Source organism: Salminus brasiliensis, chromosome 2 (assembly GCF_030463535.1).
Source record: "Salminus brasiliensis chromosome 2, fSalBra1.hap2, whole genome shotgun sequence".
Taxonomy (NCBI): domain Eukaryota; kingdom Metazoa; phylum Chordata; class Actinopteri; order Characiformes; family Bryconidae; genus Salminus; species Salminus brasiliensis.
The window spans coordinates 24033384-24058538 of record NC_132879.1 but is presented as its reverse complement, the minus strand read 5'-3'; the positions used below and the strand labels follow the sequence as shown (position 1 = coordinate 24058538).

General features: G+C 40.7%; 3 protein-coding genes across 5 annotated transcripts; 1 reads left to right on the top strand and 2 right to left on the bottom strand.

Annotated features, from left to right (window-relative positions):
• Positions 1–66: 66 nt before the first annotated feature.
• Positions 67–5525, bottom strand: eif3ja (eukaryotic translation initiation factor 3, subunit Ja). Its single transcript, XM_072673697.1, has 8 exons — positions 5465–5525; positions 5247–5335; positions 3970–4024; positions 3792–3883; positions 2861–2975; positions 2532–2696; positions 2196–2269; positions 67–1311 (listed from the first exon to the last, which is right to left on the bottom strand). The coding sequence occupies exons 1-8, from the start codon at positions 5484–5486 to the stop codon at positions 1180–1182; spliced, it is 744 nt and encodes a 247-aa protein (XP_072529798.1). The 5' UTR covers positions 5487–5525; the 3' UTR covers positions 67–1179.
• Positions 5526–7432: 1907 nt separating this feature from the next.
• apba2a (amyloid beta (A4) precursor protein-binding, family A, member 2a) lies at positions 7433–21710 on the top strand. 3 transcript variants are annotated; one of them, XM_072671187.1, is made up of 12 exons: positions 7433–7501; positions 10701–12299; positions 14877–14948; positions 15080–15119; positions 15341–15480; positions 15786–15872; positions 16622–16807; positions 17257–17436; positions 17618–17830; positions 19094–19213; positions 20015–20155; positions 20253–21710. In XM_072671187.1, exons 2-12 carry the CDS (start codon positions 10743–10745, stop codon positions 20322–20324), a joined length of 2808 nt encoding a protein of 935 aa, XP_072527288.1. In that variant the 5' UTR covers positions 7433–7501; positions 10701–10742; the 3' UTR covers positions 20325–21710. The 3 variants fall into 3 exon arrangements, with proteins under 3 accessions (XP_072527288.1, XP_072527280.1, XP_072527297.1); XM_072671179.1 differs by having other exon boundaries at positions 15335–15480; XM_072671196.1 differs by lacking the exon at positions 19094–19213 and having other exon boundaries at positions 15335–15480.
• duox2 (dual oxidase 2) lies at positions 21544–24211 on the bottom strand. The gene is made up of 7 exons (XM_072671208.1): positions 24039–24211; positions 23338–23395; positions 22976–23110; positions 22567–22774; positions 22232–22446; positions 21864–22075; positions 21544–21734 (listed from the first exon to the last, which is right to left on the bottom strand). Exons 1-7 carry the CDS (start codon positions 24183–24185, stop codon positions 21726–21728), a joined length of 984 nt encoding a protein of 327 aa, XP_072527309.1. The 5' UTR covers positions 24186–24211; the 3' UTR covers positions 21544–21725.
• Between the last annotated feature and the right edge of the window lie 944 nt (positions 24212–25155).

Below are 25155 nucleotides of genomic sequence, written 5' to 3'. Positions count from 1 at the left end.
ACTGCAATAAATGTCCAGCAACACTCACTTTCTGGACTGTAAAATGCACTGAAGAGAGGACAATGGTTTACTTTTTGAGGACTTTTATTAAATTAGATATTTATAAAACACTGCAGAATTCTATTATTTGCTTTGCTTACGTTAAAGCTCCATAAAGCAGATCTGCTTACTTTAGAAAATGCAAACTCAAAGCACCACCTGAATACATATTAGACTCTTGATCCTTTGTAGAGCATCCATACTAACAATCTTAGATTTTTCCGTAACATATCATCCCCACTAGCCTGGTTGTGATCAAATGAGTAACACTTGAGCAGAAGGAAAACTTGTTAAAACTGAGGTTCACAAACTCTTGAACTATTTTGCAAAACTGAACTGCACTTTACAGCATGGGAAATTGTAAATGTGCTGCAAATTATAGCTCCTTATTTCAAGTTTGGTGATTTACATGGAATGCATTTCTCGACTCCTCTGCCTCTGCAGGGGGAGATACACTTATTGGATTCAGTACACTAGACTCAACACGTCAGGTTCAATGCGTCTAAAGAAATCAATACACTATCACTTAGGAATAGGAAAATGAAACCGATTGTGCACACAGCTTCAACAAGCATGTGACTGCTTTTAATGGCAATCACTATCGTTATGATTTGCCTTAATTAGCAAGAGCAGAGAGCAGCCTGATGCTTGGTCTTGTAACAATGCGAGGGCAACTTTCTCAGAAACGCTAGCCCGTACGTAATCAAAATACATGACAGACATTTTATGAAATTTGCATAGAACGTCATATTTATTTCCAAGTAGTAGCAGTTTCAAACAGTAATACTGTTAATTCTTTTTTTTTTTTTTTTAAGAATTGCAAGTGAAGCTGCTGGTTCACATCTGTCAGTTTCATGTCAGCTTGCTGGCCATGATGTTTAAAAGGACATTATCGCACTATCACTGTGATCTCCAGCAAACGCTGGACTGACCTACAGTCAATATAAACCAGAGAAACAAACCGCCTAGTAAATCTTTCTCAGCATAAACCACTTAAGCTTAGGCTAGCGTGCGTTACATGGGATGACGTTCATTTTTCTAGCATGGCTCTGGAAGTGGGTCTGGCTGTAGGGAGAGGTCATGCTGTAAAAGGTGTGTGGTTTCAGCAATCAAGGAACGTGATGGGTCATTTAGCCGGGGTCACATGAAGTCCTCATAATCTTGTACATAACCTCCATCAAACTCGCCATAGTCAGCAAGGTCATCCTTCATCTTGGCTTTTAAACCGCCTCCTGGTAAAACTCCTTTCTTTTTCTTCTTTCCTTTATTTTGCTGTGGAGACAACAATCAAAAACCAAGGATTCAGATTCCTGAACAAAGGAGTGGAGGTCTAGTGACGTTTGACTTTCCTACAACTGAGGACATCATTTAAACTCTGGCATTAAATTTGAAACCAATCTGTTCTAGTGGAATTCTCCAAATCGTACTGCATCTGAAACAATGGCAGAGAATAAAGTGCAGTATATTTTCTTTAATTTCCATCACATCACATTTGTCATCACAGCCATTTTATACACTGGACATATTATTATCATCTCACGTGCACTACAGCTTTACTGGACATAGCACAATCCATATGGGTGCAAGCAAAAAGTTACATTACATTAACAGTGGTATCATCTTAAACCAATGCTACTTTTAAAGTAATTTGTATTAATCATTCGTAATGATGTGAATTTTGAATGATGTGAATAATTATACAATTTTATATCTGTATATGGCTCAAACTGCAAATAAAACAGTTGATCCACAGACTCCTGATATTCTAAATTTGAGCTAACCTGAAACAATCTAGTTGCTTGTGTGCAAACCTTTGTTAGCTGTTTCATAAAACTGCATTTCTTTTTTAAATTAGGCAGACCTGATTATTCCTTATCTAGAGAGATATCACCAACATGGCAAAGAGCCGAAGAGACAATTATTTACAGTTGCCTGAGATAAAGGACTGTATTAAAGGGCTACTTTCACTCAGTGTAAATATAAACACACTCCAATTAAAACGGCCAATCTGCAGTTTAATACAATCGTTTCATTCCACTTTACCAGTGCAGAGCCAAAACACTTCATCCAATTACTAACAGACGACACTGTCTGCAGTTTTATAAACAAGTCATTTACAGAAAGCCAGTGGCATAGTCCATTTATGCCATGCTTACCTTTTCTTGTCTCTGCTTCTCACTGAGTAACACAGTGAGTGAGTTGTTAATTTTCTTAAGGTCCTCAACCTCCACTGTAACACAAATCACAAATGTTACACACACACACACACACACACACACACACACACACACACACACACACACACACACGTACGTCACCTTAGCTTAACTCCCTTAAACCCTGTATGTAGGCCTACACTTCATTTGGTCACACTCATAACTGTGTTACACACAATATATGCTTAACCTAATACATAATAATATAAATGAACCCATGGTTCAAAAGATTAATGCACAGTAATCACATATATATTACATGCAATCAATACTCACACGAAAGACACAGGTCTCTGAACAGTGACTCTAAAAAGCTGGAGTAGTGTATTGACTTCTCATATGATGTTATTTTGTCTTTCAGCAAACGCTCAAACTCTGTGAAGTCATCTTTTGAGGAAGGGCTCATGGCATCAATTCCTGTTACATTATTTGAGACAACACCTAATAGGGAGAATAAACAAAAAAACATTATTCTCAAAGGCTTAAACATAAAATGCTCAAACGTAGATAAAGAAGGTGCATAACAAGTGTTTGCACATCTTCCAAATGACATAATTGAAGTAATAAGGCGAGCAGTTACTATGCTGCCATGATGAAGTACTCACCAAATGCATCTTTTGCTAGTTCCAAGTCTGAATCCTCTTGAAGCTTCTTCACTCTAAGTTTTTCTGCTAACTCCTCCTCTGGTGTGAGTTCTGTGCTGTCATTTGATTCCTCTAACTGTAACAAAAAGGGGTTAATCTGGCATATTGTGCAGTTCATTACTACAGCTATGAACAATCGCCATCTGCCCTTGCTCCATGTAAAATTGCTCAGAAATATGAACTAGTCCAAAACACATGAGCTGCTTCTTGTACTTAATTTCTTGCTCCCGCTCCAGACTGGCCTGACCAATAAGCAGGGAGAATGTTTTCACGTGATTTGTTGTGATGCATTTTGGTGCTTTTACTTTTTTTTTTTTTTCATAGTGAAAAATCAAACCAAGGGGAAAACGCCCCATACAAACTCTTTAACTGATTCGGACTAGAGCAAAGACCTATAGGTGTGAATCAGGGGTCACGTCAAGAATTCTGCTTCAACTATTTAAATCAGGTGATTATGTGCTGTGACGGCATGATTTTGAAGGGAATATAGCTAACGTTGGTTATTATAGTTATATAACATTCACATTCATTTTCAATTCCTGACATCTGAAGATATTCTACAACAACCTGCTCTCTTTATGTGGTTTGTATATTTACTGTTTCACCAGCATTGGACTACTACTGGGAAACCTGACAAACTGCCGGAAAATTGCTAGCACACACAAGCTTGCTTATTGATCATGGCCAGTAACTAGCCTCACTTTCTCTGAGTAGGTATCCAGCATTGATTGCATCATGTGATAGGGGCCCTAACTTATGGGTGGAAATTAAGAATGGCTAAAACAATGGGGTGAAACTGGGTTAAAAAATGTAAATGCAAGCAAGGAAAAAAAAAAAAACAACTGTAAAAATATCTAAAAGTCTAAAAATAAAAAAGTTGTTTGTCACTCACCCGCTTTAGAAGCTCCTCTTGTTTTTTCCTTTGTAAACTTTCTTTCTCTTTAATTTTATCACTAAGTTTTTTCTTTTCTGTAGACTTTGTCTCTGTGATGGAATAACAACATTATCGCAAATGTAAACCAGTTAAAGTAGAAATCATTTCAAAATATTAATCTAAAGCTTTAGTTCACCTGCTTTTGTTTCGGTTGCCTTATCTTCTTCCTCTTCTTCATCGTCCCAGTTATCCTGAATGGGCAGAGAGTGGAGATGTTTATGTCTTAATGAGAAACAGCTAATTTAACTAAATGAATGGAAATGTCCATCAGCGAAGGCTAAAACAAAACAAAAAAAAAGGCTAAAGCTTTTATTAAAACTAAAAAAAAACATTTACCTGCAGAAATAGTTTGATGACTTGATTCAGAAAGCACACATTAGCCTATTTCGAGACCTGTGTTTACACACTACTATTAGCTAGTGAACGACTATTACCTGCCTTTAAATATTAAACGTTATTATTATATTTCCAGTGATTATTATTACTCTTTATTACCAATGTAGCACTAGTTTTTACTTCAGATGTTGACATAATGCCCGTTACCCGGGCGCTGGAGTTGACTGCCCACCGTGTACTCACTGCCCCTAGTTCACTAGTGTGTGTGTGTGTGAGTGTGTGTGTGTGAGTGTTTGTGTGTGTGAGTGTTTGTGTATGTGTGTGTGTGTGTGAGTGTTTGTGTGTGTGTGTGTGTGTGTGAGTGTTTGTGTATGTGTGTGTGTGTGTGTGTGAGTGTGTGTGTGAGTGTGTGTGTATGTGTGTGTGTGAGTGTTTGTGTATGTGTGTGTGTGTGTGAGTGTTTGTGTATGTGTGTTTGTGTGTGTGAGTGTGTGTGTATGTGTGAGTGTTTGTGTATGTGTGTGTGTGTGTGTGTGTGTGTGTGTGTGTATGTGTGTGTGTGTGTGTGTGTGTGAGTGTGTGTTCACTACCACAGATGGGTTAAACGCGGAGGACACACTTCTCTGTACAGTGACAAATACGTGCACCTTTACCTTTAATTAAGGCATGCTAATAATGGCACTGATAACAGAGCTATAAATAAGTCATAATTGTAATAAACGGATGGATTTACTTGTTGAAAACGTATTGGACGGTTAACAGCTCACGTCGTTAGCTAGTAACAATGCAAACGTCTAATCCAACGTCTTCCTCCGGTGAGAACAGCAACCGCTCAGCTCCCACATCCTCCTGGTAACGGTTAGCTGATCAGCTTCAGCCGAGCTAACAGGCTGCACTAGCTCGCTCGCTAGGTTAGCTTAGCTGCCTCGCTAACGCCGCTAAGCGCCATAAAACAAGAGTTCAGACTGGTGTCCATGTTTACTGGCTGTCAATCCGCGTTGAACAAAGCTGAGCTCAGAGGAAAGGGAAGCCGCCTGATTTGGGGAAAGGGAAGATCAACAGCGGGGAGTTACTAACTTTCACATCTTCATCCTCATCCTCGCCCTCCCATTTGTCATGACCTGCCGCCTTTTGGATGGGCTCGTCGGGCTCGAAGCTGTCAGCGTCTACAACACACAACACAACGTTTGGTCGATCGGTACAGCACTTAGGTAGAGCACACCTTTACTTTTTGGCGACTCGGGTCCTCCGTGGGTGTGTGAAGAAAGGTTTTGAGACGTGTGTGAATTTCTCACCCCAAGAATCGCCGTCCGCCATCTTGCAAGGACCACTGAAACGGATAGAGTGAAGCGAGCAACTCGACGAGTCGTCGACTGAGCTGGGACTTCAAAATTAAAGTGTTTTAGCTAATATTAAAAATATGAGCGACAGCTCCACTATTTATGTCATTTATACCACTTATACATCATACATACATCACACATGTTCATGTTCAGGGAATACTATGTGCAATATCCCACCCCCATGTGCAATTAAGAGTCTTTTACTGTAAATAATATTGTTTATTGCTTTTTTAATTCTTATCTATATTGTGTGTATATAGTGTAAATTATTTATTTATCTAAATTTTTGTAACTGAGTGTCCTGCTATCCCTTTCTGCTGTTACACTGTGAATTTCCCCACTGCGGGACTAATAAAGGACTATCTTATCTTATCTTATCTTATCTTATCTTATCTACTTTTTGTTTAAAAAAGTTTATTACACTTAATGTGCAACATTATGTGAACACTGTAGCTAGCTACTAATACTAGGTAGGACCTCATTTTGCTCTCAAAAAAGCCTTTCTTCCACAAGAGCTTCCATGTTGACATGAGTGCATCATGCAAGTCCTGCAGATATGCCAGAAGCACTTTCATGATGGACTGGAAAGACCCCTGAAGAATATTGAACTCATTGTCATGTTCATGAAACCGGTTTAAGGGGACGTTTGCTTTATGGCACATTATCGTGCTGAAAGTAGCCATTACCCATAGAAGATAAATGGGTAATTGGTGGCTATAAAGGGATGCACATGGTTAGCAGCGATTATTAACAGGCCCGAATTGTGCCAGGAAAATAGGAAATAAAGGACTGTAGTGAGTGTAGGTCATGTTCTGCAGTGGTTATGACTGAGATATTGAGATGATATTCATTCATTTCTTCACTCTGAATCTCAGAAACTCCCCAGATCGCCCTAAGCTGGGTTGTGTTTGCTCTTACAGTCTTTGTTTCAGTGTGATCATTTTGTCTGGATGTTTTGCTCCATTACATTGTTATTACACTTCTGAGAAGCGAAACGTCCTTTCAGATTACGTGTCTAGGTGTTGCATGTTTTCTATTTATGTGTCTTGATCAAGATCTGACAGAGTTCTGAAGAACATAGTCCTTGTATTATCTAGCTGTTCTCGCACTTAAACACTAACATGCCCTAGCATAGTGGATAACAACACCACTTTTTATGGCAGACACCTAATAGTACGCTACACCTAATAGTTGGGCAAGACCCCTAAAGCTACCTGTGTAGCGGGATTCAAAATGGGTGAGAGTGTCAGAAAAAATGCTGAAAATGTTAATGTCTTTAGCCCGGCCCATGATCCCGAGCTGTGCAAAACTGCTTAAAACATTATTACTCTTAATTAACATGCCCACATACAAACGCAGTGGTTCTTAGTCCTGCACTTGGGGTCTTACTGCCCTACACAGGTTTTTGGAATATCTTCTGCTCTCCACACACTTTTAACACAGTGAATTATTTCAGTGGTTGTAGTGTAGCGTAGTGGATAACAGCACCACTTTCCGCATGGCAACCTAGAGTTAGATTCCCTGGTCGGACAAGCACCCCACCCTACACTAATAAGAGTCCAAGAGTCCTTGGGCAAGACTCTCAACAGTATGTTCCCCTACTTGTGTAACAGGAATCACATTGAGAGTAAGTCACCCAAACACCACTAGCTAAATATATGTGCATACACAGGCTTGTCAGTCGTATTTCACAAGTCTCCCAGTCTCCCACTGCAAAACCCAGTGTGTTAGCAGAGAGCAGAGGACATCACTGCCTCGCATGCTGAGGTGTAGTGGCCCAGGACTGAGCACCACTGTACTAAAAGCTGCACTGTAAAAAAAAAAAAGCTCCTCTAACTTTTATTTTGAACTCAAACAAGTTTCTCGTCTTTCAGTGCTGCGTTTAGCGCTGCCGGCTTCACTGCTGCTCTCTGCAGTGATTGCTGAGAGGCGTGCGGTTACGGAGACAGACATCAACAACCTCCTCCTGCCTGTGGGATGCAGACTAAAGTAAGAAGTGGCCTAACTTGATTACTAACACATTTCATGCAGCTATTTAACGAGGACCAGCAGCTGACCACACGGGCCATAATAACACCGGTTAACGGCTGTTTATCCAGCTGCCTCTTTAAGGCACTGGCGCTATCTCTGTCCCGGGATGCTGAGGGTGTGTGAGGGTGTGTATATGTATCTGTATGTATGTGTGTGTGTATGTATGTGTGTGTGTGTGTGTGTGTGTGTGTGTGTGTGTGTCCACGTTCCCACGTCTCTCCCTCATCACTACGATGCTCTCAGATGCCCATAGACAGTCAGAAAACTGAGCCGTGTCCGGTGAGCTCGTTTGTCCTGAACTGTGTTGATCTGTGTGTGTGTGTGTGTGTGTGAGAGAGAGAGAGAGAGAGAGAGAGAGACGCAGGCTGTAATTACAGACCGTCATGTTTTCACAGTCAGCGCAGTCAGTGCTCTTGTTCCTGGGCAGATTGGGTCGGTTTGCATTTAACCCAAGAGAACTGGGGCTGATTGCGACAGAGGAAATTGTCCATGTGTGTAAGGTGGAGTAAAGAAAGCCCAGGAAAGGACAGCAGCAGCCTAATATGGAGATCACACACCTCTCCCATGGTTGGGGCGTGAATCCCAGTTTAGCAATAAATGCTCTGTGCTGTGGGTGCTTTTAGCCTTTCAGTTGCCATTATAAAGACATTTATTCAACACATCATTGCAACATTGCAAAACACCGGAACCTACATTTTAGTATAGATATGAACTGTATAATTCATGTCATTATTGTAGAACATCAACAGAGACCTTTTTTCTTCCAATAGAGTTAATAAGGTCTGTTCACTTTCTTGTACATTTTTCTATTTGGAGATACAAGATTTGTGCATGACAGAAATGACGATTTGACAGATTTGTGACTAATCCGCCAGTTCTCCCCCCCCCCCCACCAGTTTAATGCTGAATTCTGATGCATAATTTCGATGCATGTGTTCGTGTGAATGAGGTGAGGCTTATTAAAGAAATAGCTCTGACTCAGTGCTGCTGCAATTAATCACTGCTCAAACGAGCTAGACTGACAGATAGCACTACAGTACATGTTAAAGATTACATGTAATTTAGTGGGTATGGGTGTGGGTATAACAGGGGTCCCCGCTGATAAAGCGGATGAAGCAGGACTATTGCACATCATTATGAAACTTTTTATTTTTTGGTGGTGTTAATTGCACTTAGACTTGTGATACCTCAAGCAGCCCACTCATCAGCTATATAGGCTAAGTGTCCTGCAAAAAAAAAAAAAAAAAAGCAAGAAAAAAAAGCCAAGCATTTACATTTAGATGAGACAGCAACTCCCTGCTGAGCAGCAGTCCTGTACTTTAGCTCAGAGAGGTAGAAAATCCATGATATTACGTACATTCACACACAGTCTTCATTTTAGGGATTTGTGAGGCGTTTTTATCGCTGCCGCTTCCTGAGGTAATTCCATAATGAAAATGCTTGACGCTATGCTGTACGGCCCAACACCAAACACTACCAAACATAAACAGGGATGGTGGTAGTTTGGGGAACACAGACTTTATATCAGTTAAGATCATCTTCACTGGTACACTCTTAACAACAAGGGCTCTGCACAGGCATATCAGAATATTATGGCCACCACTGGTTTGGAATGAACCTGGACCATTTTATCAGACTGTAGTCCATCTCAGCATACTTTGTTAGCTTACTTTCACCCTGTTCTTTAATGGTCAGGACCTCACAGGGCCACCACAAAACAGTTATTATTTGGATGGTGGGTCCTTCTCAGCACTGCTGTGACACTGACATGGTGGTGGTGGTGTGTTAGTGTGGGTTGTGCTGCTGGTACAAGTGGATCAGACACAGCAGAGCTGCTGGAGTTTTTCAGACACAGTGTCCACTCACTGTCCTAGTTGGCCCTGCTTGTAGATGTAAATCAGAGATAGAAGCTTTGTATCTAATGCTGTCCAGTTTGTGTTGGTGATCACAGGCTGCTGCCCACAGGATGCTGCAGGCTGGATATTTCAAGTTGGTGGACTGTTCTCAGTTCAGCCATGACTCTGAGGTGTTTAATAACTCCAGCAGCACTGCTGTGTATGATCTACGTGTACCAGCACAACGCAAACTAACACACCACCACCGCATCAGTGTCTCTGCATTGCTGAGAATGACCCACCACCCAAATAATACCTGATCTGTGGTCCAGCTTGAGGAATACCCCCTTTCTTTTCCATAAGGATGCAACAAAGCTGCCTACGTGTGTGGCTTTTATGTCACTTGAGTTGCCTTGACAACAGCCGTAAAACTCTGTTTTTGGGATTCTTTAATTTTTTAATTTCCATTTTAAATAAAAAAATATTATAAAAAATGGAAAATATTGACCAAAAAGTACACAGGAGACAGAGCTACATTTGACATGAAACAGCAGCAGACAATCAGACATTAAAGACAGTGAATATAGGTGATAGATTTAATAAAACTCTAAACAGTAAGCTAAACAAAACACTGTACAATAGACTGAGGGCCATTAAGCACATGATAGACTAGACAGAGTGCAGTGGATGAGAGAAAGTGGGGAAATACTATTATACATGTTGTATATAGAACTCTGTCAAATTGATCTCAGTGGATATACAGTATGTGTTGCATCACTCTCAGCTTTTATTCAATTGTAGAACTAATAGTAGAAATACTCTTCTATTCATCTGTTCATGTTGAAGGTAAGAGCTCACTCCACTTTGTTAGAAATCATGTCAAACAGTACATAAAAGATCAATCCCTTTGTTCTACAAGGGAATAGCCACAAAGTAAACTACAAGGAGGCTTTTTTGCAGTGCATCCTTATTGACCTCACTGGGAATACAATGCCTCTCATCACAAAAGAGAAATCACTGTAGTCTACAGAAATATCAGCATGTACACCTTTCCTGCTGAGACAGAGTGCTGATTCGTGCTGACCTCTCCTCCTGACTCTTTGTGGTTCAGTGTTTAGTTTGGATAAGATTCATCTCTCTGGGGATATTCATCAGTTTTAGGAACCAGATAGTGATGTGGGAAAATTGGGTGGGTGCCATATAATTTAATATTAACATCCACAATTATTACAGTTATATATAATTATATTCTATGTCCAGCAGTGACGCTGAGGTGTATATACATTGTTTTGTTTGTCACTGTAGTATGTATTGTTTTGCAGCACTGAAGAGATCCTATTTGCGTGGGTCTACTGAAGCCAGCTATGGCTCTCAGACGAGACCAGGGTTTCAGGGCCAGTGTGCCTGAGCCTGATTCTTCACCTGTACCAGAGCAGAGTGGGAGACAGTCCAAAGACAGAGTAGACCCTGAGGAACCTCACAGCCTAACCGCGCAGAGCCAGTCAAGCACTCCCGTCCCAGACAGCTTCTGCCCCAGCGATGGAACTGTCTCCAGGGAGGACTCCCTCCGTGGTGAGAGCCCTATTCAGCCTGACAGCATGGAAGACTCACTGTCTGAATACGATAACGTAGGATCTGAGGAGGAAGAGGAGGTGGATGGGGAGGAGGAGGAGCAGGACTATGAGGAAGATGAGGAGTTGCGCACCGATGCAGATGGGATGACATACTATGTTCACTGTTGCCCTGAGGATGAGAGCTACATGGAGGGACTGGACTGCCATGAAGGTGCGGATAGTGGCGATAGGCCCAGCACTTCCAGGGATCCAGTCGGTGGACGAATGCCAGTGGAGGCCTGGGCACACTCCGAAGGCTTTTATGAAGTGCTGCAGCAAGGCAAAGAACAGCTGAACTACAAATGTCCTGAGTCCATCTCTGAAACTACTTTCATCCAAGCCCCCATGGCTGAGGATGAGGAAGACGAAGAAGAAGAAGAGGCAGAGGAGGTAGAAGAGGATGAAGAGGAGGAGGAGGACGAGGAGGAAGAGGAAGAAGATGATAAGTATTTTGTTTATGAAGGAGAGAAGGCAGAGGAAGATCAGGATGAGTTTCTCTCCAAAGAGCCTTGTGATCTTCCAGAGGACAATAGAAACCTTCATCAACGTTCAGGTTACACTCAAGATAAGAATAGAGAAGTAGAAGATTTACCCAGTGATTACAGGGGAGACAAAAGGCGGCCAGAGAACTGTAGAGGTGACACCCAGGGTTCATTTAGTGGCCATAGGGAAGGCATTAAAAAGGCAAATACGGAAGAAAGAGTCAACTATCCAAGGGACTGTGAAGTGGGTAAGGCAGAAAGAAACTTAAGACATGGGTCTAGATTCAAAGGGCAGCAGACTTGGAAGGAAGACAGTGGTAGCAGAGATTGCCCAGGAGCTAGTGGAGATAATGGAACGACACAACACGAAGATCCTGAGAACAGAGGCGATTGTAAAAAGAGACATACATGCAGACAATATGGCGAAGAGGAAAGAGAAGGCAGACATTTGCATATGGACAATGACAGTCCTGAGAAAAGTATAGGCAAGGGAAAGGGACGCCCTCACAGCAATTACAGAGCAAAGGCCAGGAGGGAAAAGCAGCCGACAGTGGACTCTGAAGGGGATGTGGACCAGATTGTTAATGGAGTAAGGTCCAAACTGAAATTAGCACCCCAGAGCACTGGAACGGACAGGGGTGCAGCTCAACAGTCGTCTGACAAGAGAGGCATTCCAGACAGTTCTAAAGCATCGTCCCTGTCATCGCAGAAGAGAGACAGTCGACCCAGAGCAATCCCAGAATCTATGAAGCCTCCAGACCCACAACTGCATAAGGACCAGGCCAAAGCCCCTACAGAAGAGGAATGGAGGTCCTGTCAGGGCCAGGTAACAGCTCAGTTAATAAAATACTTTGCATTCATGCATGCCTTGTTCCTACGCTTGTTTATTAGGTACAGTCACCTCGTTGCTACCCTCATTGGTCATTTTAGCTGATAAACCGACCGTTTAGATGCATCCTCAGTATTTATCTGAACCGAAGTGTTTATTTGTTGAAAAATTAACATTAGAATCAATACAAATACATTCATACAACTGTATTGTATTCAGTATTGATTTTGTGACAAGTATTTATTTGATGTGTGTGAGTGTGTTAGCCTAACCATTTCCAAAGGTCTCCAGATCCAAAACGAAGAACAGTAACTTTCATTATTTAACTATTAAAAAGCAAAACAGGAGTAGCACCTGTCATAGTAGTGGCGCACACATTAAAAATGAATGTTAAGTTTATTTAAAAAATGTATTATCTTAAACACAATAATGCCAACTGCTTGAACAATTCAAATAAACATAACTATGTTCAATACAGTAATACGAAATTGAATTATCTAACAGGCTAATAGAAGTATTGCTGCTAAAATAGATAGCGGCACAGCACACAAATTACTCTTTTATCGCCATTAACCTGAACTGAAGTGTAATGTTAGAGCGAGATGGAGCAAAGGTGGTAAGGAAGGAAAAAATTTAATATCCGAATACCAAAATCAAAAACCGAATACTTACTCAACAAGTGAATATTATTCGGGCCCAGCCATACTATGTTTATGTCACGTTATCTATCCTACCTTCTTCTTACCTTCACTCAGCGGGTGAAATAAGTGTTCAATACATCATTTTTCAAGTAAATATATTTCTAAAGGTGCTATTGACATTAAATTTTCACCAGACTTCGGCAACAACCCGTCCAATCCACACAGGCAAAGAAATCAAACCATAGATGTTGAATTGTCATAAATTGAATTATGTGTAATAATGAGCATTGACACAGTGACAAAGTATTGAACACGCTTACTTCGTTGTTGACAGCTTCAAGACTCCTCCTGTACAGAGAAAATAGTTGCTTGCATTGCTCGGTGTGATTTTGGCCCATTCTTCCACACAAACACTCTTCAAATCCTGAGGGTCCTGTGGACTCCTTCTATGAACACTGAGCTTTAGTTCCTTCCAAAGATTTTCAGTTGGATTCAGGTCATGTGATTGGCTGAACCATTCTAGCAGCTTTATTTTCTTTCTCTGAAACCAGTTGATAAGTTCCTTGGCTGTGTGTTTGGGATCATTGTCTTGCTGAAATATCCACCCTCGTTTCATCCTTATCATCCTAGTAGGTGACAGCCAATTTTTTAGCAAGAATGTCTCAGTGCATTTGTCCAGTCATCCCTCCATCAATTATATATAGCGTGCCAGTGCCATATGCTGAAAAACAGCCCCATGCCATGATGTTCCCACCTCTAAACTTTACAGTTCCCCAGGCTTGTCTAAATGTTGAGCTGAACTTTAAACACGCTTCAGCAAGCTTCAGGTTTCTTCAGCAATGGAGTCTTGCGTGTTGAGGGTGCAGGCAGGCTGTTGAGTGCATTTCTTATTGTTGCTGTACCTGCTGATTCCAGGTTTTTCTGTAGCTCTCCACAGGAGATCCTTGACTCTTCGACAACTCTTCATATAATTCTTTTTACTCCTCTGTCTGAAATCTTGCAAGGAGCACTTGGTGGTGGCTGCTTTATGGTGAAATTATGTTCTTTCCTCTTTCTGATTATGGCCCCAACAGTGCTTACTGGAACCTTCAGTAGTTTAGAAATTCTTCTGTAACCAGTGCCATCAAAATGAGACACCTTTTTATCAGCCTTCTGTTGAACCAGCAGATATTAATTTGCAGAATGGATAGATTTCAGCTTTACATGGCTTTTTGCACCTCCCTTTCTTCATGTATTCAATACTTTGTTCTTGTGTCATTTCTCATTATTACACATAACTTAGTGTATGAACATCTACGGTTTTGATTTCTATGCATGTGTGGATTTGATAGGTTGTTATCGACAACTGAGAAATGTCATGTTAATAGCACCTTCAGAAATATATTAAAATTGGTGCTAAATATTTATTACCCCCGCTATGTCAGTTAAATCCTCCTGAATGTCATTTTCTATAAAATGGGTAATTAGCATTTCTAGTAATCCTACAAGTTCTCTAAATGTTTTCTTGGTCTTCCATACTTCAGCTTGACTTCCACTGTACCTGTTAACTGACATTCCTTAATGACATTACAAACTAAGGAAACGGCTATCTGAGAATGCTTTGCTGTCTTCTTCTAGCCTTCTCCTGCTTTGTGAGCATCACTTATTGTCATTTTCAGAGTGCTAGACAGCAGCTTAGATTGCTAAATTTTGGGACTAGATTTGAGGAATCACCTGACTTTTCCTAACAGTTACTGTTCTTTGTTATTTTGTTATTACTGTAAAAGATGGGGAAGAATAATCGTGCTTAAAACATAAAAACATCTTTTACGTCATGCTGTTTGCAAATCAGTTCATCATCGACACCTTAACTACGACATAACTATTCACGGTAACAGAAACATTTGCATGTCTTTGTGTATGTATTATTCTGATATATTTTGATTGTTCTCAGATTGCTCAGAGCAGCCCACAGCACGGCACAGTGAACCCCAACACAGAAATAAGCAACCACAACCTTCCTCAGGTACGGAACTAGCTATACTAGGAATTATAAACATCACTTATGTCACCAAAACTCTACTATTCGATATCGGTCAGTCATACTGCTGGAATAAACCTGCGTCTGCAATCTAAATTATGTGTTTTGATTTTCAGCAAGGAAAGAGAAATGCCTCTTTTCCAAGCTTTGTGGATGGTCAGTATATCAGTCTTTTTGTTATGACGTGTTATGTAATGTGAAATTACTTAAAATCGTAAATGATTAACAGGACTACTTATGAATATGTGTATTAATTGCAGTAAAACATTACAAGACACTATTTTTAAACTTTTTTAAATTTCATATTCTCACAAATATATTTTCTTCTCTTAGCAGCAGTCTTTTTTCAGGTCTTTGTGTCTCTTGCTTAGTTCCAGGTCCGTGTGAACCAGAGGACCTCATAGACGGGATCATTTTCGCTGCAAACTACCTCGGCTCCACCCAGCTGCTGTCAGACAGAAACCCGTCTAAGAGTGTGCGCATGATGCAGGCTCAGGAGGCTGTGGACAGAGTTAAGGTATACAGAAGTTTTAAATTGTGGTTGAGGAGAAGATTCAAGAAAAGTAACGCTTGAAATTTGATTGAATTTAGATCCAAAGTTAACACCCAAGCCTGAGTTAAAGGGGTATCTGTTTTTATTACTCATTAAACATTACATAAAGATTATTCATCATGTTGATCTTGTGAAGTTTGAGCTCATCACTGTTGCTTTTGTGCAAGTGTTTGTTTTCTCAGCAGGGTGTCAAATGTGATGGATAGCTTGTCAAAAATGTCTGCTCAGTCCACTAGATGTAGCTATAACTCTTCTGTTGTGTGTTTTAGTGTCTGGATGGCGAGAGCCCGAGCCTGACTGAGGTTGACCTCTTCATTTCAACAAAAGCCATCAAAGTGCTCAATGCTGACACACAGGTTGACAGTGTTCATTGTTAGAATCATTGATTAGAAGCATTTTAATGCTATCAATTTTTTTAAATCACAGTGCTAACAAGGATTGTCAAGCAGCCTCACAATGATGTATACAATGAACTAGGGGTTTAACAAAGGAAGTGAATTAAAAATATTAGTGTCTCATAAGCTTTTGTTTTCAGTGTAAATATATAGGAAACTGTGTATGTGGAATATCAGAATAGTATAACTCAGCCCATTATATATTATCAGCTCCACTTACCATATAGGAGCACTTTGTAGTTCTGTAATAACAGACTGTGGTCCATCTGTCTCTTTGCACACTTTGTTAGCCTCCTTTCACCCTGTTCTTCCATGGTCAGGGCCCCTCAGGACCACCAAAGAGCAGCTATTATTTGGGCTATTTTCAGCTCTGCAGAGACACTGACATGGTGATGGTGTGTTAGTGTGTGTTGCGCTGGTACGAGTGGATCAAACGCAGTTTATGAACACCCCAGTGTCACTGCTAGACTGAGAATAGTCCACCAACCAGAGATTACCAGCCAACAGCGTCCTGTGGACAGTGTCCTGTGACCATTGATGAAGGACTAGAGGATGACCAATACAAACTGTGGACACAGTGTTTAAAAACTCCAGCTGCACTGCTGTGTCTGATGCACTATTCAGAGTAGTGCTGCTGTTTAGAAATGCTACTTTAGTAGTTATACATTAAAAATGAAATGCTGGCTAATCCTGTATGTCTTCGGATGCAGGAGACGATGATGGACAATGCCCTCCGCACTATCTCCTACATTGCAGACATTGGGAGTGTAGTGGTGCTGATGGCCCGCAGACGCATGTCTCACTCTGCCTCGCTGGACTGCACGGACACCGGCCTGAACACTGCAGAGGGCAGGAAACAGTACCGAATGATTTGCTACGTCTTTGAGTCTGAGGATGTAAGTTCAGACTGTAGTGGGGCTTTGTACTGGTTGTAATATATTCAACATGGAAGTGAGTGTTACAGGGGAACTGAATGTTGTAACTTAGCTCAGCCTATGGTTTATGCTCATCTAAGACCATGTCTCATATCCAAAAGACAATTATTATGTGTTAAAAGAGCAAATCTGACCAAAAAGCGACTGAAAAAAACTTATTTCTCATCTTATATAATTATAACTAATCCATGTAATTACACTGTGTCTGACCTCAGACTAGCTCAGTTCAACAGGGACAGTGACCTCAAAACTATATACTTATACTGTAATTGCTTATGACTTATCTTTCTTTCACTGCTTTGTCTTAAGCTAAGCACTCCCTCTCATTCTGTGTGTGTGTCACATTTAAGTAGCCTCTTCTCCTCTCTGCTGAGCACTCACCCTCTCTCCCTTATCCCCCCCCACCTCAGGCTCAGCTCATTGCACAGTCCATTGGTCAGGCGTTTAGCATGGCCTACCAAGAATTCCTGCGAGCAAATGGAATCAACCCTAAAGACCTCAGCCAGAAGGATTACAGTGATATTCTTAATACACAAGAAATGTACAACGATGATCTCATCCACTTCTCTAACTCAGAAAACTGTAAAGAGGTGTGTGGAGTACCAGCACTGATCAAATTGAATGTATTTGTCACTGAAAAATCAATCAAGTGTGTACATCTAAGCTGCTTCTTTTTTAATATATCATTTAAAATGAATTGAACTCCAACTTCCTTCCTCTTGCCCTTTTCTACTCTCTCTCTGTTGAACCTGCTCTGTCTTCTCTCTGTAGCTGCACCTGGAGAAGCAGAAAGGGGAGATTCTGGGTGTAGTGATAGTCGAGTCAGGCTGGGGCTCTATCCTGCCCACAGTCATCCTGGCTTGCATGCTGAACAGTGGGCCAGCTGCCCGCTCTGGGAAACTCAATGTGGGGGATCAGATCATGGCTGTCAATGACACAAGCTTGGTGGGCTTGCCACTGGCCACCTGCCAAGGCATCATCAAGGTTTTTATATTTTCAGTTTATTACACAAATTTGAATGCAGTCAGTCGTCAGCTATAATTAGGAACTGTCAGCTAAATCAAATGTCCAAGCTTTGTTAATTCTCTGACTCTTCAAACCTGGTACGTACACTCAGGAACAATAGGATCCTATAGGCAACTGTCCAAAGATCTGAAAAAAAATCGATGCCCACAAGGCAGAGGGCAGACTATAAGGAGATAGCCAAGTGTTTTTAGCTTGCAGTTTCTGCAGTGCGTATTTTTTTTAAAGGCAGTCATGTGGAACTGTGGAGGTAGACCACAAAAACCCAGAGAGTAAGAAAGACCATTCAAAATCTGATTGCCAAGAACTTTCAGGTAATAGTTTAATTAAGAGTGATGGTGCACTGTTCCACTGTGCAGCGTTGCTCTACCTTACCTGTAACCATTACTTGATACAAAACTCAATGCTTTAAGTATGTTACAGAACATCCAGGCAATCAACAAAGGAACGTTTGAAAAGAACACTTTGTCAGCTCTAAAATATGTAAGGTGAATCTATCATGCTTTGGGTTTGTACAGCTGCCAGTGGCAGTGGCACACGTGGCAGTATTGCACAAGTGAAGGGAATAATGGATTCCACAAAAGACCAGCAAATCCTGGATGCAACATTTCAAACCATATGGGCTAAATAGGCTGATAGAAAATGGCTTGTAAGGATACTAATCAAAAACATATCTCAAAGTCCACCATGAACTTCCTGACTTGACATAGACAGAAGGTTTTGAAATGGGCCTCACAGTCATCTGACTACCATAGGAAATTTGTAGATTGTCTTTAAAAAGATGTGCAGCAAGACAACCAAAGAACATTTAGAGGCCTTCTGCAAAGAAAATGGGGCATTGTCTATCTGACAGATCAGAAACGGCCTTCAGGAGGCAGCTGTGTATTTGTCAGAGACTACTATCTATCTGCAGAAGACTTTATACTTTAACAGAAATACAGAGGCTGCAATACAAGAAACAGACCACTAAACTGAAAGTACTTATAAGACCCTGCAAAATTCTGCAAAAAAAGATCTTGTGGACAGATGAGACCAATATTAACCTGTAAGAGTGTTGACTTTTATTTTGATGTTGTGAACAACAGGGTAACTGTGCAATAGGATCTTATTAGCTACAGTGGCAGTGTTTTAATAATAAAAGACACAGATACAGCTGCACATACAGATAATCTTGTATCACAACAATTTCCTGTGTGTGTGTGTATGTGTGTGTGTTCGTTCTAGGGTCTGAAGAGTCAGGTGCAGGTAAAGCTAAGCGTAGTTAGCTGCCCCCCTGTTACCACTGTGCTGATAAAGCGACCAGATCTCCAGTACCAGCTGGGCTTCAGCGTACAGAATGGCATAGTGAGTGTTCTTTAAACCGATACTTTTCTCAGATTTACACTGTTTTTCCCAAATGTATTCAATCATTGGAGACATGTTTGGTTTCTGAAGGTAGTTAGCAAAAACAGATTAAGCTTATACCCTCTAATTAGCGCTGTGCAAACTGCGTGCCTGAATCATCATACTAGGCCCAAACTGTTGTTAATCAGTCTTAAATAGACTTGCTTATGCGATTTGTGACACTGTGAGACCTACTTTTAGAGACATATCCTTTATAAATAGACAAAACCACGCTCTATATCTAAAATCAGTAGTAGTACCAGCCGGCTTGAAACCTGAGTTTTGTCCACTTGATGATTTAGACAGGCTGTTTTCACAGTGCTGTTTGGTGTAATATGAGCACATTTGACAACTTAACTACTTCAAGCAAAAACTAAAAATGTGCGGCAAGTATTTGGACACCAATCAGGTCTTGGCTGACTTCACTATGTTTGGGATACTGGCATACATAATTGTGTACAATTGTATACATTTAATTTATCGCTAATTATTTTGGGGTAAATAAGTATGATGTATATAATGTCCAAATGTTTGTAGACACCCCTTCTAATGACTGCATTCAGCTGCTTTAAGTCAGTACCTGTTGACACACACAGCTTGTCTAGCCCCTCCAATAGATGCCTAATGCCGGATGTCTTATGCATTGAGCTGTGGAGAAATGGAACTGTGTTCTCTGGAATGATGGTGCTCCATCCAATAGCTTTGGGATGAGTTAGGGAGTCTCTCCTTATGCTGTTTTCTTTTGTGTAAATTAATCTCCAGATATGTAGTCTGATGCGAGGTGGAATTGCAGAAAGGGGAGGAGTACGCGTGGGCCACCGAATAATTGAAATTAATGGACAGAGTGTGGTCGCCATGGCACATGAGAAAATTGTCCATGCCCTATCAGTGTCTGTTGGGGAGGTAAATAGTTTTTTGTGCTTTGGTGGAACTGCATGATTTAAACTTGTATATACTGTATGTTGACCTGGGACTCTAACCCTGTTTGTTATTGTAACAGATCCATATGAAAACAATGCCAGCTGTGATGTTCAGACTGCTGACAGGACAGGAGACGCCAGTGTACATCTAATGGCAATTCTGGTGCTCCGGACACTCTGTGGTGCTCTGTCCTGGTTGTGCAACCTAAAACAATGCTTCACGTTTTCCCTCCAGTGTTAATGTTTAGTTTGTGCTGGTTGTGTTTGTGTCCACCCAGGCTTACAAACAGAGCAACCTTGTTGTACACCTTTCAAATCCAACAGCTTAACAGTTCAGCATCACCCAACAAAATAGGAAAACAAACACCAGACCAGTATTTCATTAGGCACTTCATTGCATGTGCAGGACGTATACTTCTATCATAGAACAAACAAACAAAAAAATCACAAAAGAAAAGCTAATTATTCATTCTCATAGTGTGGCCGGGTTTATTAATAAGAGATGGACAAAAAAAATACAGCAAATAAGATGCCTTGTATGGTCTTAAACTTGGGGAGGAGAATGATAACTGGAAACATGAGCAATACCAGACTTTTCACTCTCTTTATGTTTGTTGTAGTTTTCTTTTTCTTAGCCTAAGAGGCAGTGAGTGCATGACCAGTGCATGACCTTCATCTGTGAACCATTTAGGTGGGCTGAAGCTGACAGTACACAACTAGATTGTCTAGCTTGTCAGCCCTAGTAAACGTGACGCTCCATCCATTCAGCTTGCAGTTCTGCCACTTGCTCTGCACCTGATTTATTTTTTTATCAAAACAATTCAGATACTTGGCATTTATTTTTTAAAGATGTACATAGTATTCCTGGTTGGACTGTATATTTACTGTTTATCAGCTGGTTTGTAATGATAGGGTCTAGATATCTATGCAGGTTCATCAGCTGTGTTGAAAAATAGTATTGTTCAAGCTCCATCATTTGTAACTATTAACTCATTTCATATTGCTCTAGTCATTTGGGTGGGATATGCTGAATTCCAAAGATGACAATGATGCATTCTAATTACAAAACACTTAGTGATTAGGATGTATTGTCAACAGGTAAACATGAAGGGACTAAGGATACTGTAATGATTTTGTCCACTAAACTAACTTTCATCACTGTAATTTCAAGTAGTTTTACTCTGGGGACCACTAGACACATTCAGTAGTGATACTGTGACAGGTGACAGTAGTTTACAAGGAACTAACAGAAGCTCTTTGGATCTGTAGCACTGACATTAAACACAACGCTGGACTAGATTTTCTTTTTATTTATTTTATTAGTTTATTCTCTGTAAACAATACATTTCATACACATTCAGTTATTATTCTCAACTCAAATATATTTATTTACATATTTACACAGATCTGAATTCACAGATGATAAAGCATAAAAAATGTTTACAGTTGTATTTACAGCTACCCCAGCAAAAACAACAAAAACTAATTCATTCTGCAGGATGTGTGGTTTTCAAGTACTTGGAATGATGGCCTTGTGTGAGACAGATGGTTTCTCAAAATGTCTGTGAACAGATTAAAAATACAATCATTTCATTCGTCATTACTGAGTGATTGTGCATTACTAATATTATTACAATTCCAATAATAATAACTGGTTAGAATAATTGCTTGCCAGAGAACTAGAGACTTACGGTTAAAGTGGTGATCTGTGGTTCTTTGCCCGTTCCTTTTACAATCACAGCATCCAAACCTGCTCCTTCAAGGAAGCCGGCATTAAGGTAGCCCTTTTCTGAATAATCATCATCATCGTTATCCACACCAACGCTGAATGCTTCCCTCATCTTCTCTGGGATCATCCAATCCAGTATTATTACTAATACGCCAATCACTGCACACAATAAACCTGCAACCAGCATAGTCTGAGATCAGTTATGACTGCCACACTTTAATAATCTGCAACTTTAATAATCTGTGAAACATTACAGCAGATCCTTTTAAAACAGTATTTTTTTTTTTTTTACATTCTACAGTTGCATCTTTCATAATACAGGATACGTACCGGTAAATAAAGCAAGCCAGAAGGAAGCGCTGAAATTCGTCACAAAGGACTCTGTCCCTATTGTGAAGGTGCACTGTGGAAGGTTGTATATCGTGGAGAAGGAGGCCATGGAGAAGAAAATAAAAGCTGCCGTGGTAGCCATCATGCAGCCTGCGTAGAGGATGACGGGCATTGAGAAGAGGATGTTGGCCAGCAGCCAGCAGCAAAAAGCTGTCCTGTGGGAAAGAGTTGGAGAGAGACACCATTCTTTACTGTACTTTGTTTGCATTTGTTGAATAGGACTTCGTTTCTACATTCTAAAGGCATTAACAGTGTCAGTAATCGGTGTGTCTTACCAGAGGGTGGCCGAAGCGTATCTGCCTGAGTACCGATACTGGTAGATGAGGCCACAGGGGCTGTTGAGGGTGAACTTCTCAGCAATGTACAGTATGGGGTTTGGAAGACCCTTCTCCAAGGCATCAGCGTACTCCTCATCTATGCTACTAGTCCATGCGAACATTTCATTGTAGTCTATGGTCTCATTGAACTGTACCACAGGATCTCCTAAGTGGACAGAAATAACGGGTTTCATTAAACTCGTGAAGCCACCTACTCCCAAAACTTGATCTGTGTGACCAACACTGTAATTTGCCATTACCGAAGTTATGAAAAAACATTTACACTGCCATTCTCTATTATGCATCTATTCTAATGCATTTAAAAAATCAAAGACTGTTATCAGGTCATGTCTTCATGGTGACTGACCTCTGAGTGTGATGTTAATCCCATACAGGCCTACATGCAGCCCCACCTCAGCGTTCACCACAACATTACTGAAGGATTTGTATGTGGTGTTGGCCCTCAGACTGGCCTCAGCCCAGTCACTGGTGAAGTTCAGAGCTGAAATTGGAAGCAGAAGTAGCATATTTACTCATCCACAGTGCATGCAAAAAGTATGGAACACAAATAATCATTAAACCGTAGATTTGTTTGTTAACATTAGTGTAGAGATTACTATTGGTTTTTACTATTGGTCAAATGAACACTATTTTATTAAATCCATATTATATATTATATTGTTGATTTTTAAATATTGATATTAAAATATATGAAAATTATATACTCACCAACTATAACTGCTCCTATAAATAAGCTAATGAGAATCCTGAATGTCCAGAGAATACGCTGGGAAAAAAAAAAACATTTTCGTACTGTTAGTGATGATAAAAGAAAACATCTGCTCACTGTGTAAGATGTTTGTTTCCTTTCTGTGGAAAATCACACTAACAACAGGACAAAGCAAAGCTCAACAGTATAAAAGTGAGGTGTTGTCTGTGGTATCCTTTATTTGAGACAGCTAGAGCTGCCGGGTAGCCAAAACCAAACCCAAACAACTTATTACATCAATGAAATAATGACTTAAGGATAAGTAAAAGTAACTGCAAAAACAACTTGAGTGGCAGTAAGAAACGTATCGGACAAAAAAACAGTATATCCTGAGGTAGGCCCATTCAGTTTCCCATAGAACTGCAGCGTAACTTCTTTCCAGCATCCACACAGGAGGAACTAAAGAGATTGTTCTTATCTTTTTAGGATCTCTGAATTGTGAGCAGTAATATATATTTAATATATACATAAAACATCTTAGTCAAGGACTAAAATGTAAATCAGAAGCAGATGAACTCATCACACATATTCTAGCGTATGAGCAAAGGTATTTCTAATTGAAAAAGACTACAAATGTACCCAAGTCCAGGGAAAGGGGTGAATGCAAGTAGTCAGCAGACACCTGCGAGGAGGACAGGCTGACTTTCTTGAGCACACTCACCGATTTGCCACGTATTCCTGGCACAATGAGGAGGAAGCTGACAGCGAGCACCAAGAACACCAAGATGACAGTCAGAAGATTGGTGCTGAAGATGAACGAGGTCCTTTGTAGCGGGTAGAATGGGTAAATGTAATCGTAGAAAGTCATCGTGCCTCCAAATGCGAGAGCTAGAGCTGAAAGCAGACGGCCGTACAGTGAGGACAGTGTTGGCGAGCAGCTCAGTTACCTGCAGATCAGCAGATAAGAGAGCCTATGTCCTGCTTCAGCTGCAGAGCATATCTAACTGAGGATGGCTGAGATTACCACAAAACCACTCTGCCAAGCGTCTAAACTAAATATGGGTCGTTATATATTCATTATACATATTCTAAACAGCCTGTGCTCTTTCCAAAATGCTTGTACATCATTTGATCTATTATAATGATAATAATAATGACCTAGACCCACTGATGCTGTTGTGTTTCAGCCTGCTGCCATGTCCTGACTTATTAAGAAACACAGTGAAGGATTAGAGCTTACCTGCAAGTGCGAGGAAGAGAGTGAAGTGGAAAGAAAACGTCCAGGATAATCGGAGTCCAGAGGGAATTGTCTTTGTCCGACGACGAGCATCTTTTATATACTCCGACCTCCTAATATCTTGCCTGATTTGCATTGATTAGTATTTCCAGGAACAGAGGTGTGAACCCGCTGATGACCATCCCTTCTCTACCTCTCCTCAGATAAAGTTTGAGCTGTGGAGTTGAGGGCAGGCTCTCGGTTGACTCCTACTCCTTTGTTTGACTTCTTGCCTCAGTTTTACTCTGGCGGTTGCAGAGGATCCATTACAGCCAGGTGAGCTGAATCTACTTACTAACCTATATAGCTACCTCTTTCTTCCCAGCCCCGTCTTTCAGTACTGAAATTCAACGCTGACTTTAAGCTCTTTTCTGGACTAGTCGTGCAGCAGTTAGCTGGCTAGCATAACGTGAGGTAAACCTGGCTACTATTTACCATTTAACTTACGGCTCGAGCGCATTCCTCCACGAAGCTCAGGCTGGGCTATCTATATTTGAAAAAGTCGCTAGTGCTAAATCAACCAGCTACTATCGTTTCCCCCCACTCAGATCGCTCTGCAATC

Bases quoted from the DNA above. Each gene is read 5' to 3' on its own strand.
- eif3ja (XM_072673697.1), bottom strand. From the start codon at position 5,486: ATGGCGGACGGCGATTCTTGGG. The intron at 4,025-5,246 runs GTTAGTAACTCC...CTGCCCATTCAG, and splicing joins ATGAGGATGAAGATGTGAAA to GATAACTGGGACGATGAAGA. The intron at 2,976-3,791 runs GTGAGTGACAAA...TTTTTGTTACAG, and splicing joins AAGAGGAGCTTCTAAAGCGG to TTAGAGGAATCAAATGACAG.
- apba2a (XM_072671179.1), top strand. From the start codon at position 10,743: ATGGCTCTCAGACGAGACCAGGGTTTCAGGGCCAGTGTGCCTGAGCCT. The intron at 15,873-16,621 runs GTTGACAGTGTT...CTTCGGATGCAG, and splicing joins TGCTCAATGCTGACACACAG to GAGACGATGATGGACAATGC. The intron at 19,214-20,014 runs GTGAGTGTTCTT...ATTAATCTCCAG, and splicing joins TCAGCGTACAGAATGGCATA to ATATGTAGTCTGATGCGAGG.
- duox2 (XM_072671208.1), bottom strand. From the start codon at position 24,185: ATGACTTTCTACGATTACATTTACCCATTCTACCCGCTACAAAGGACC. The intron at 23,111-23,337 runs GTGAGTATATAA...TTCCAATTTCAG, and splicing joins TATAGGAGCAGTTATAGTTG to CTCTGAACTTCACCAGTGAC. The intron at 22,775-22,975 runs GTCAGTCACCAT...CTGTCCACTTAG, and splicing joins GATTAACATCACACTCAGAG to GAGATCCTGTGGTACAGTTC.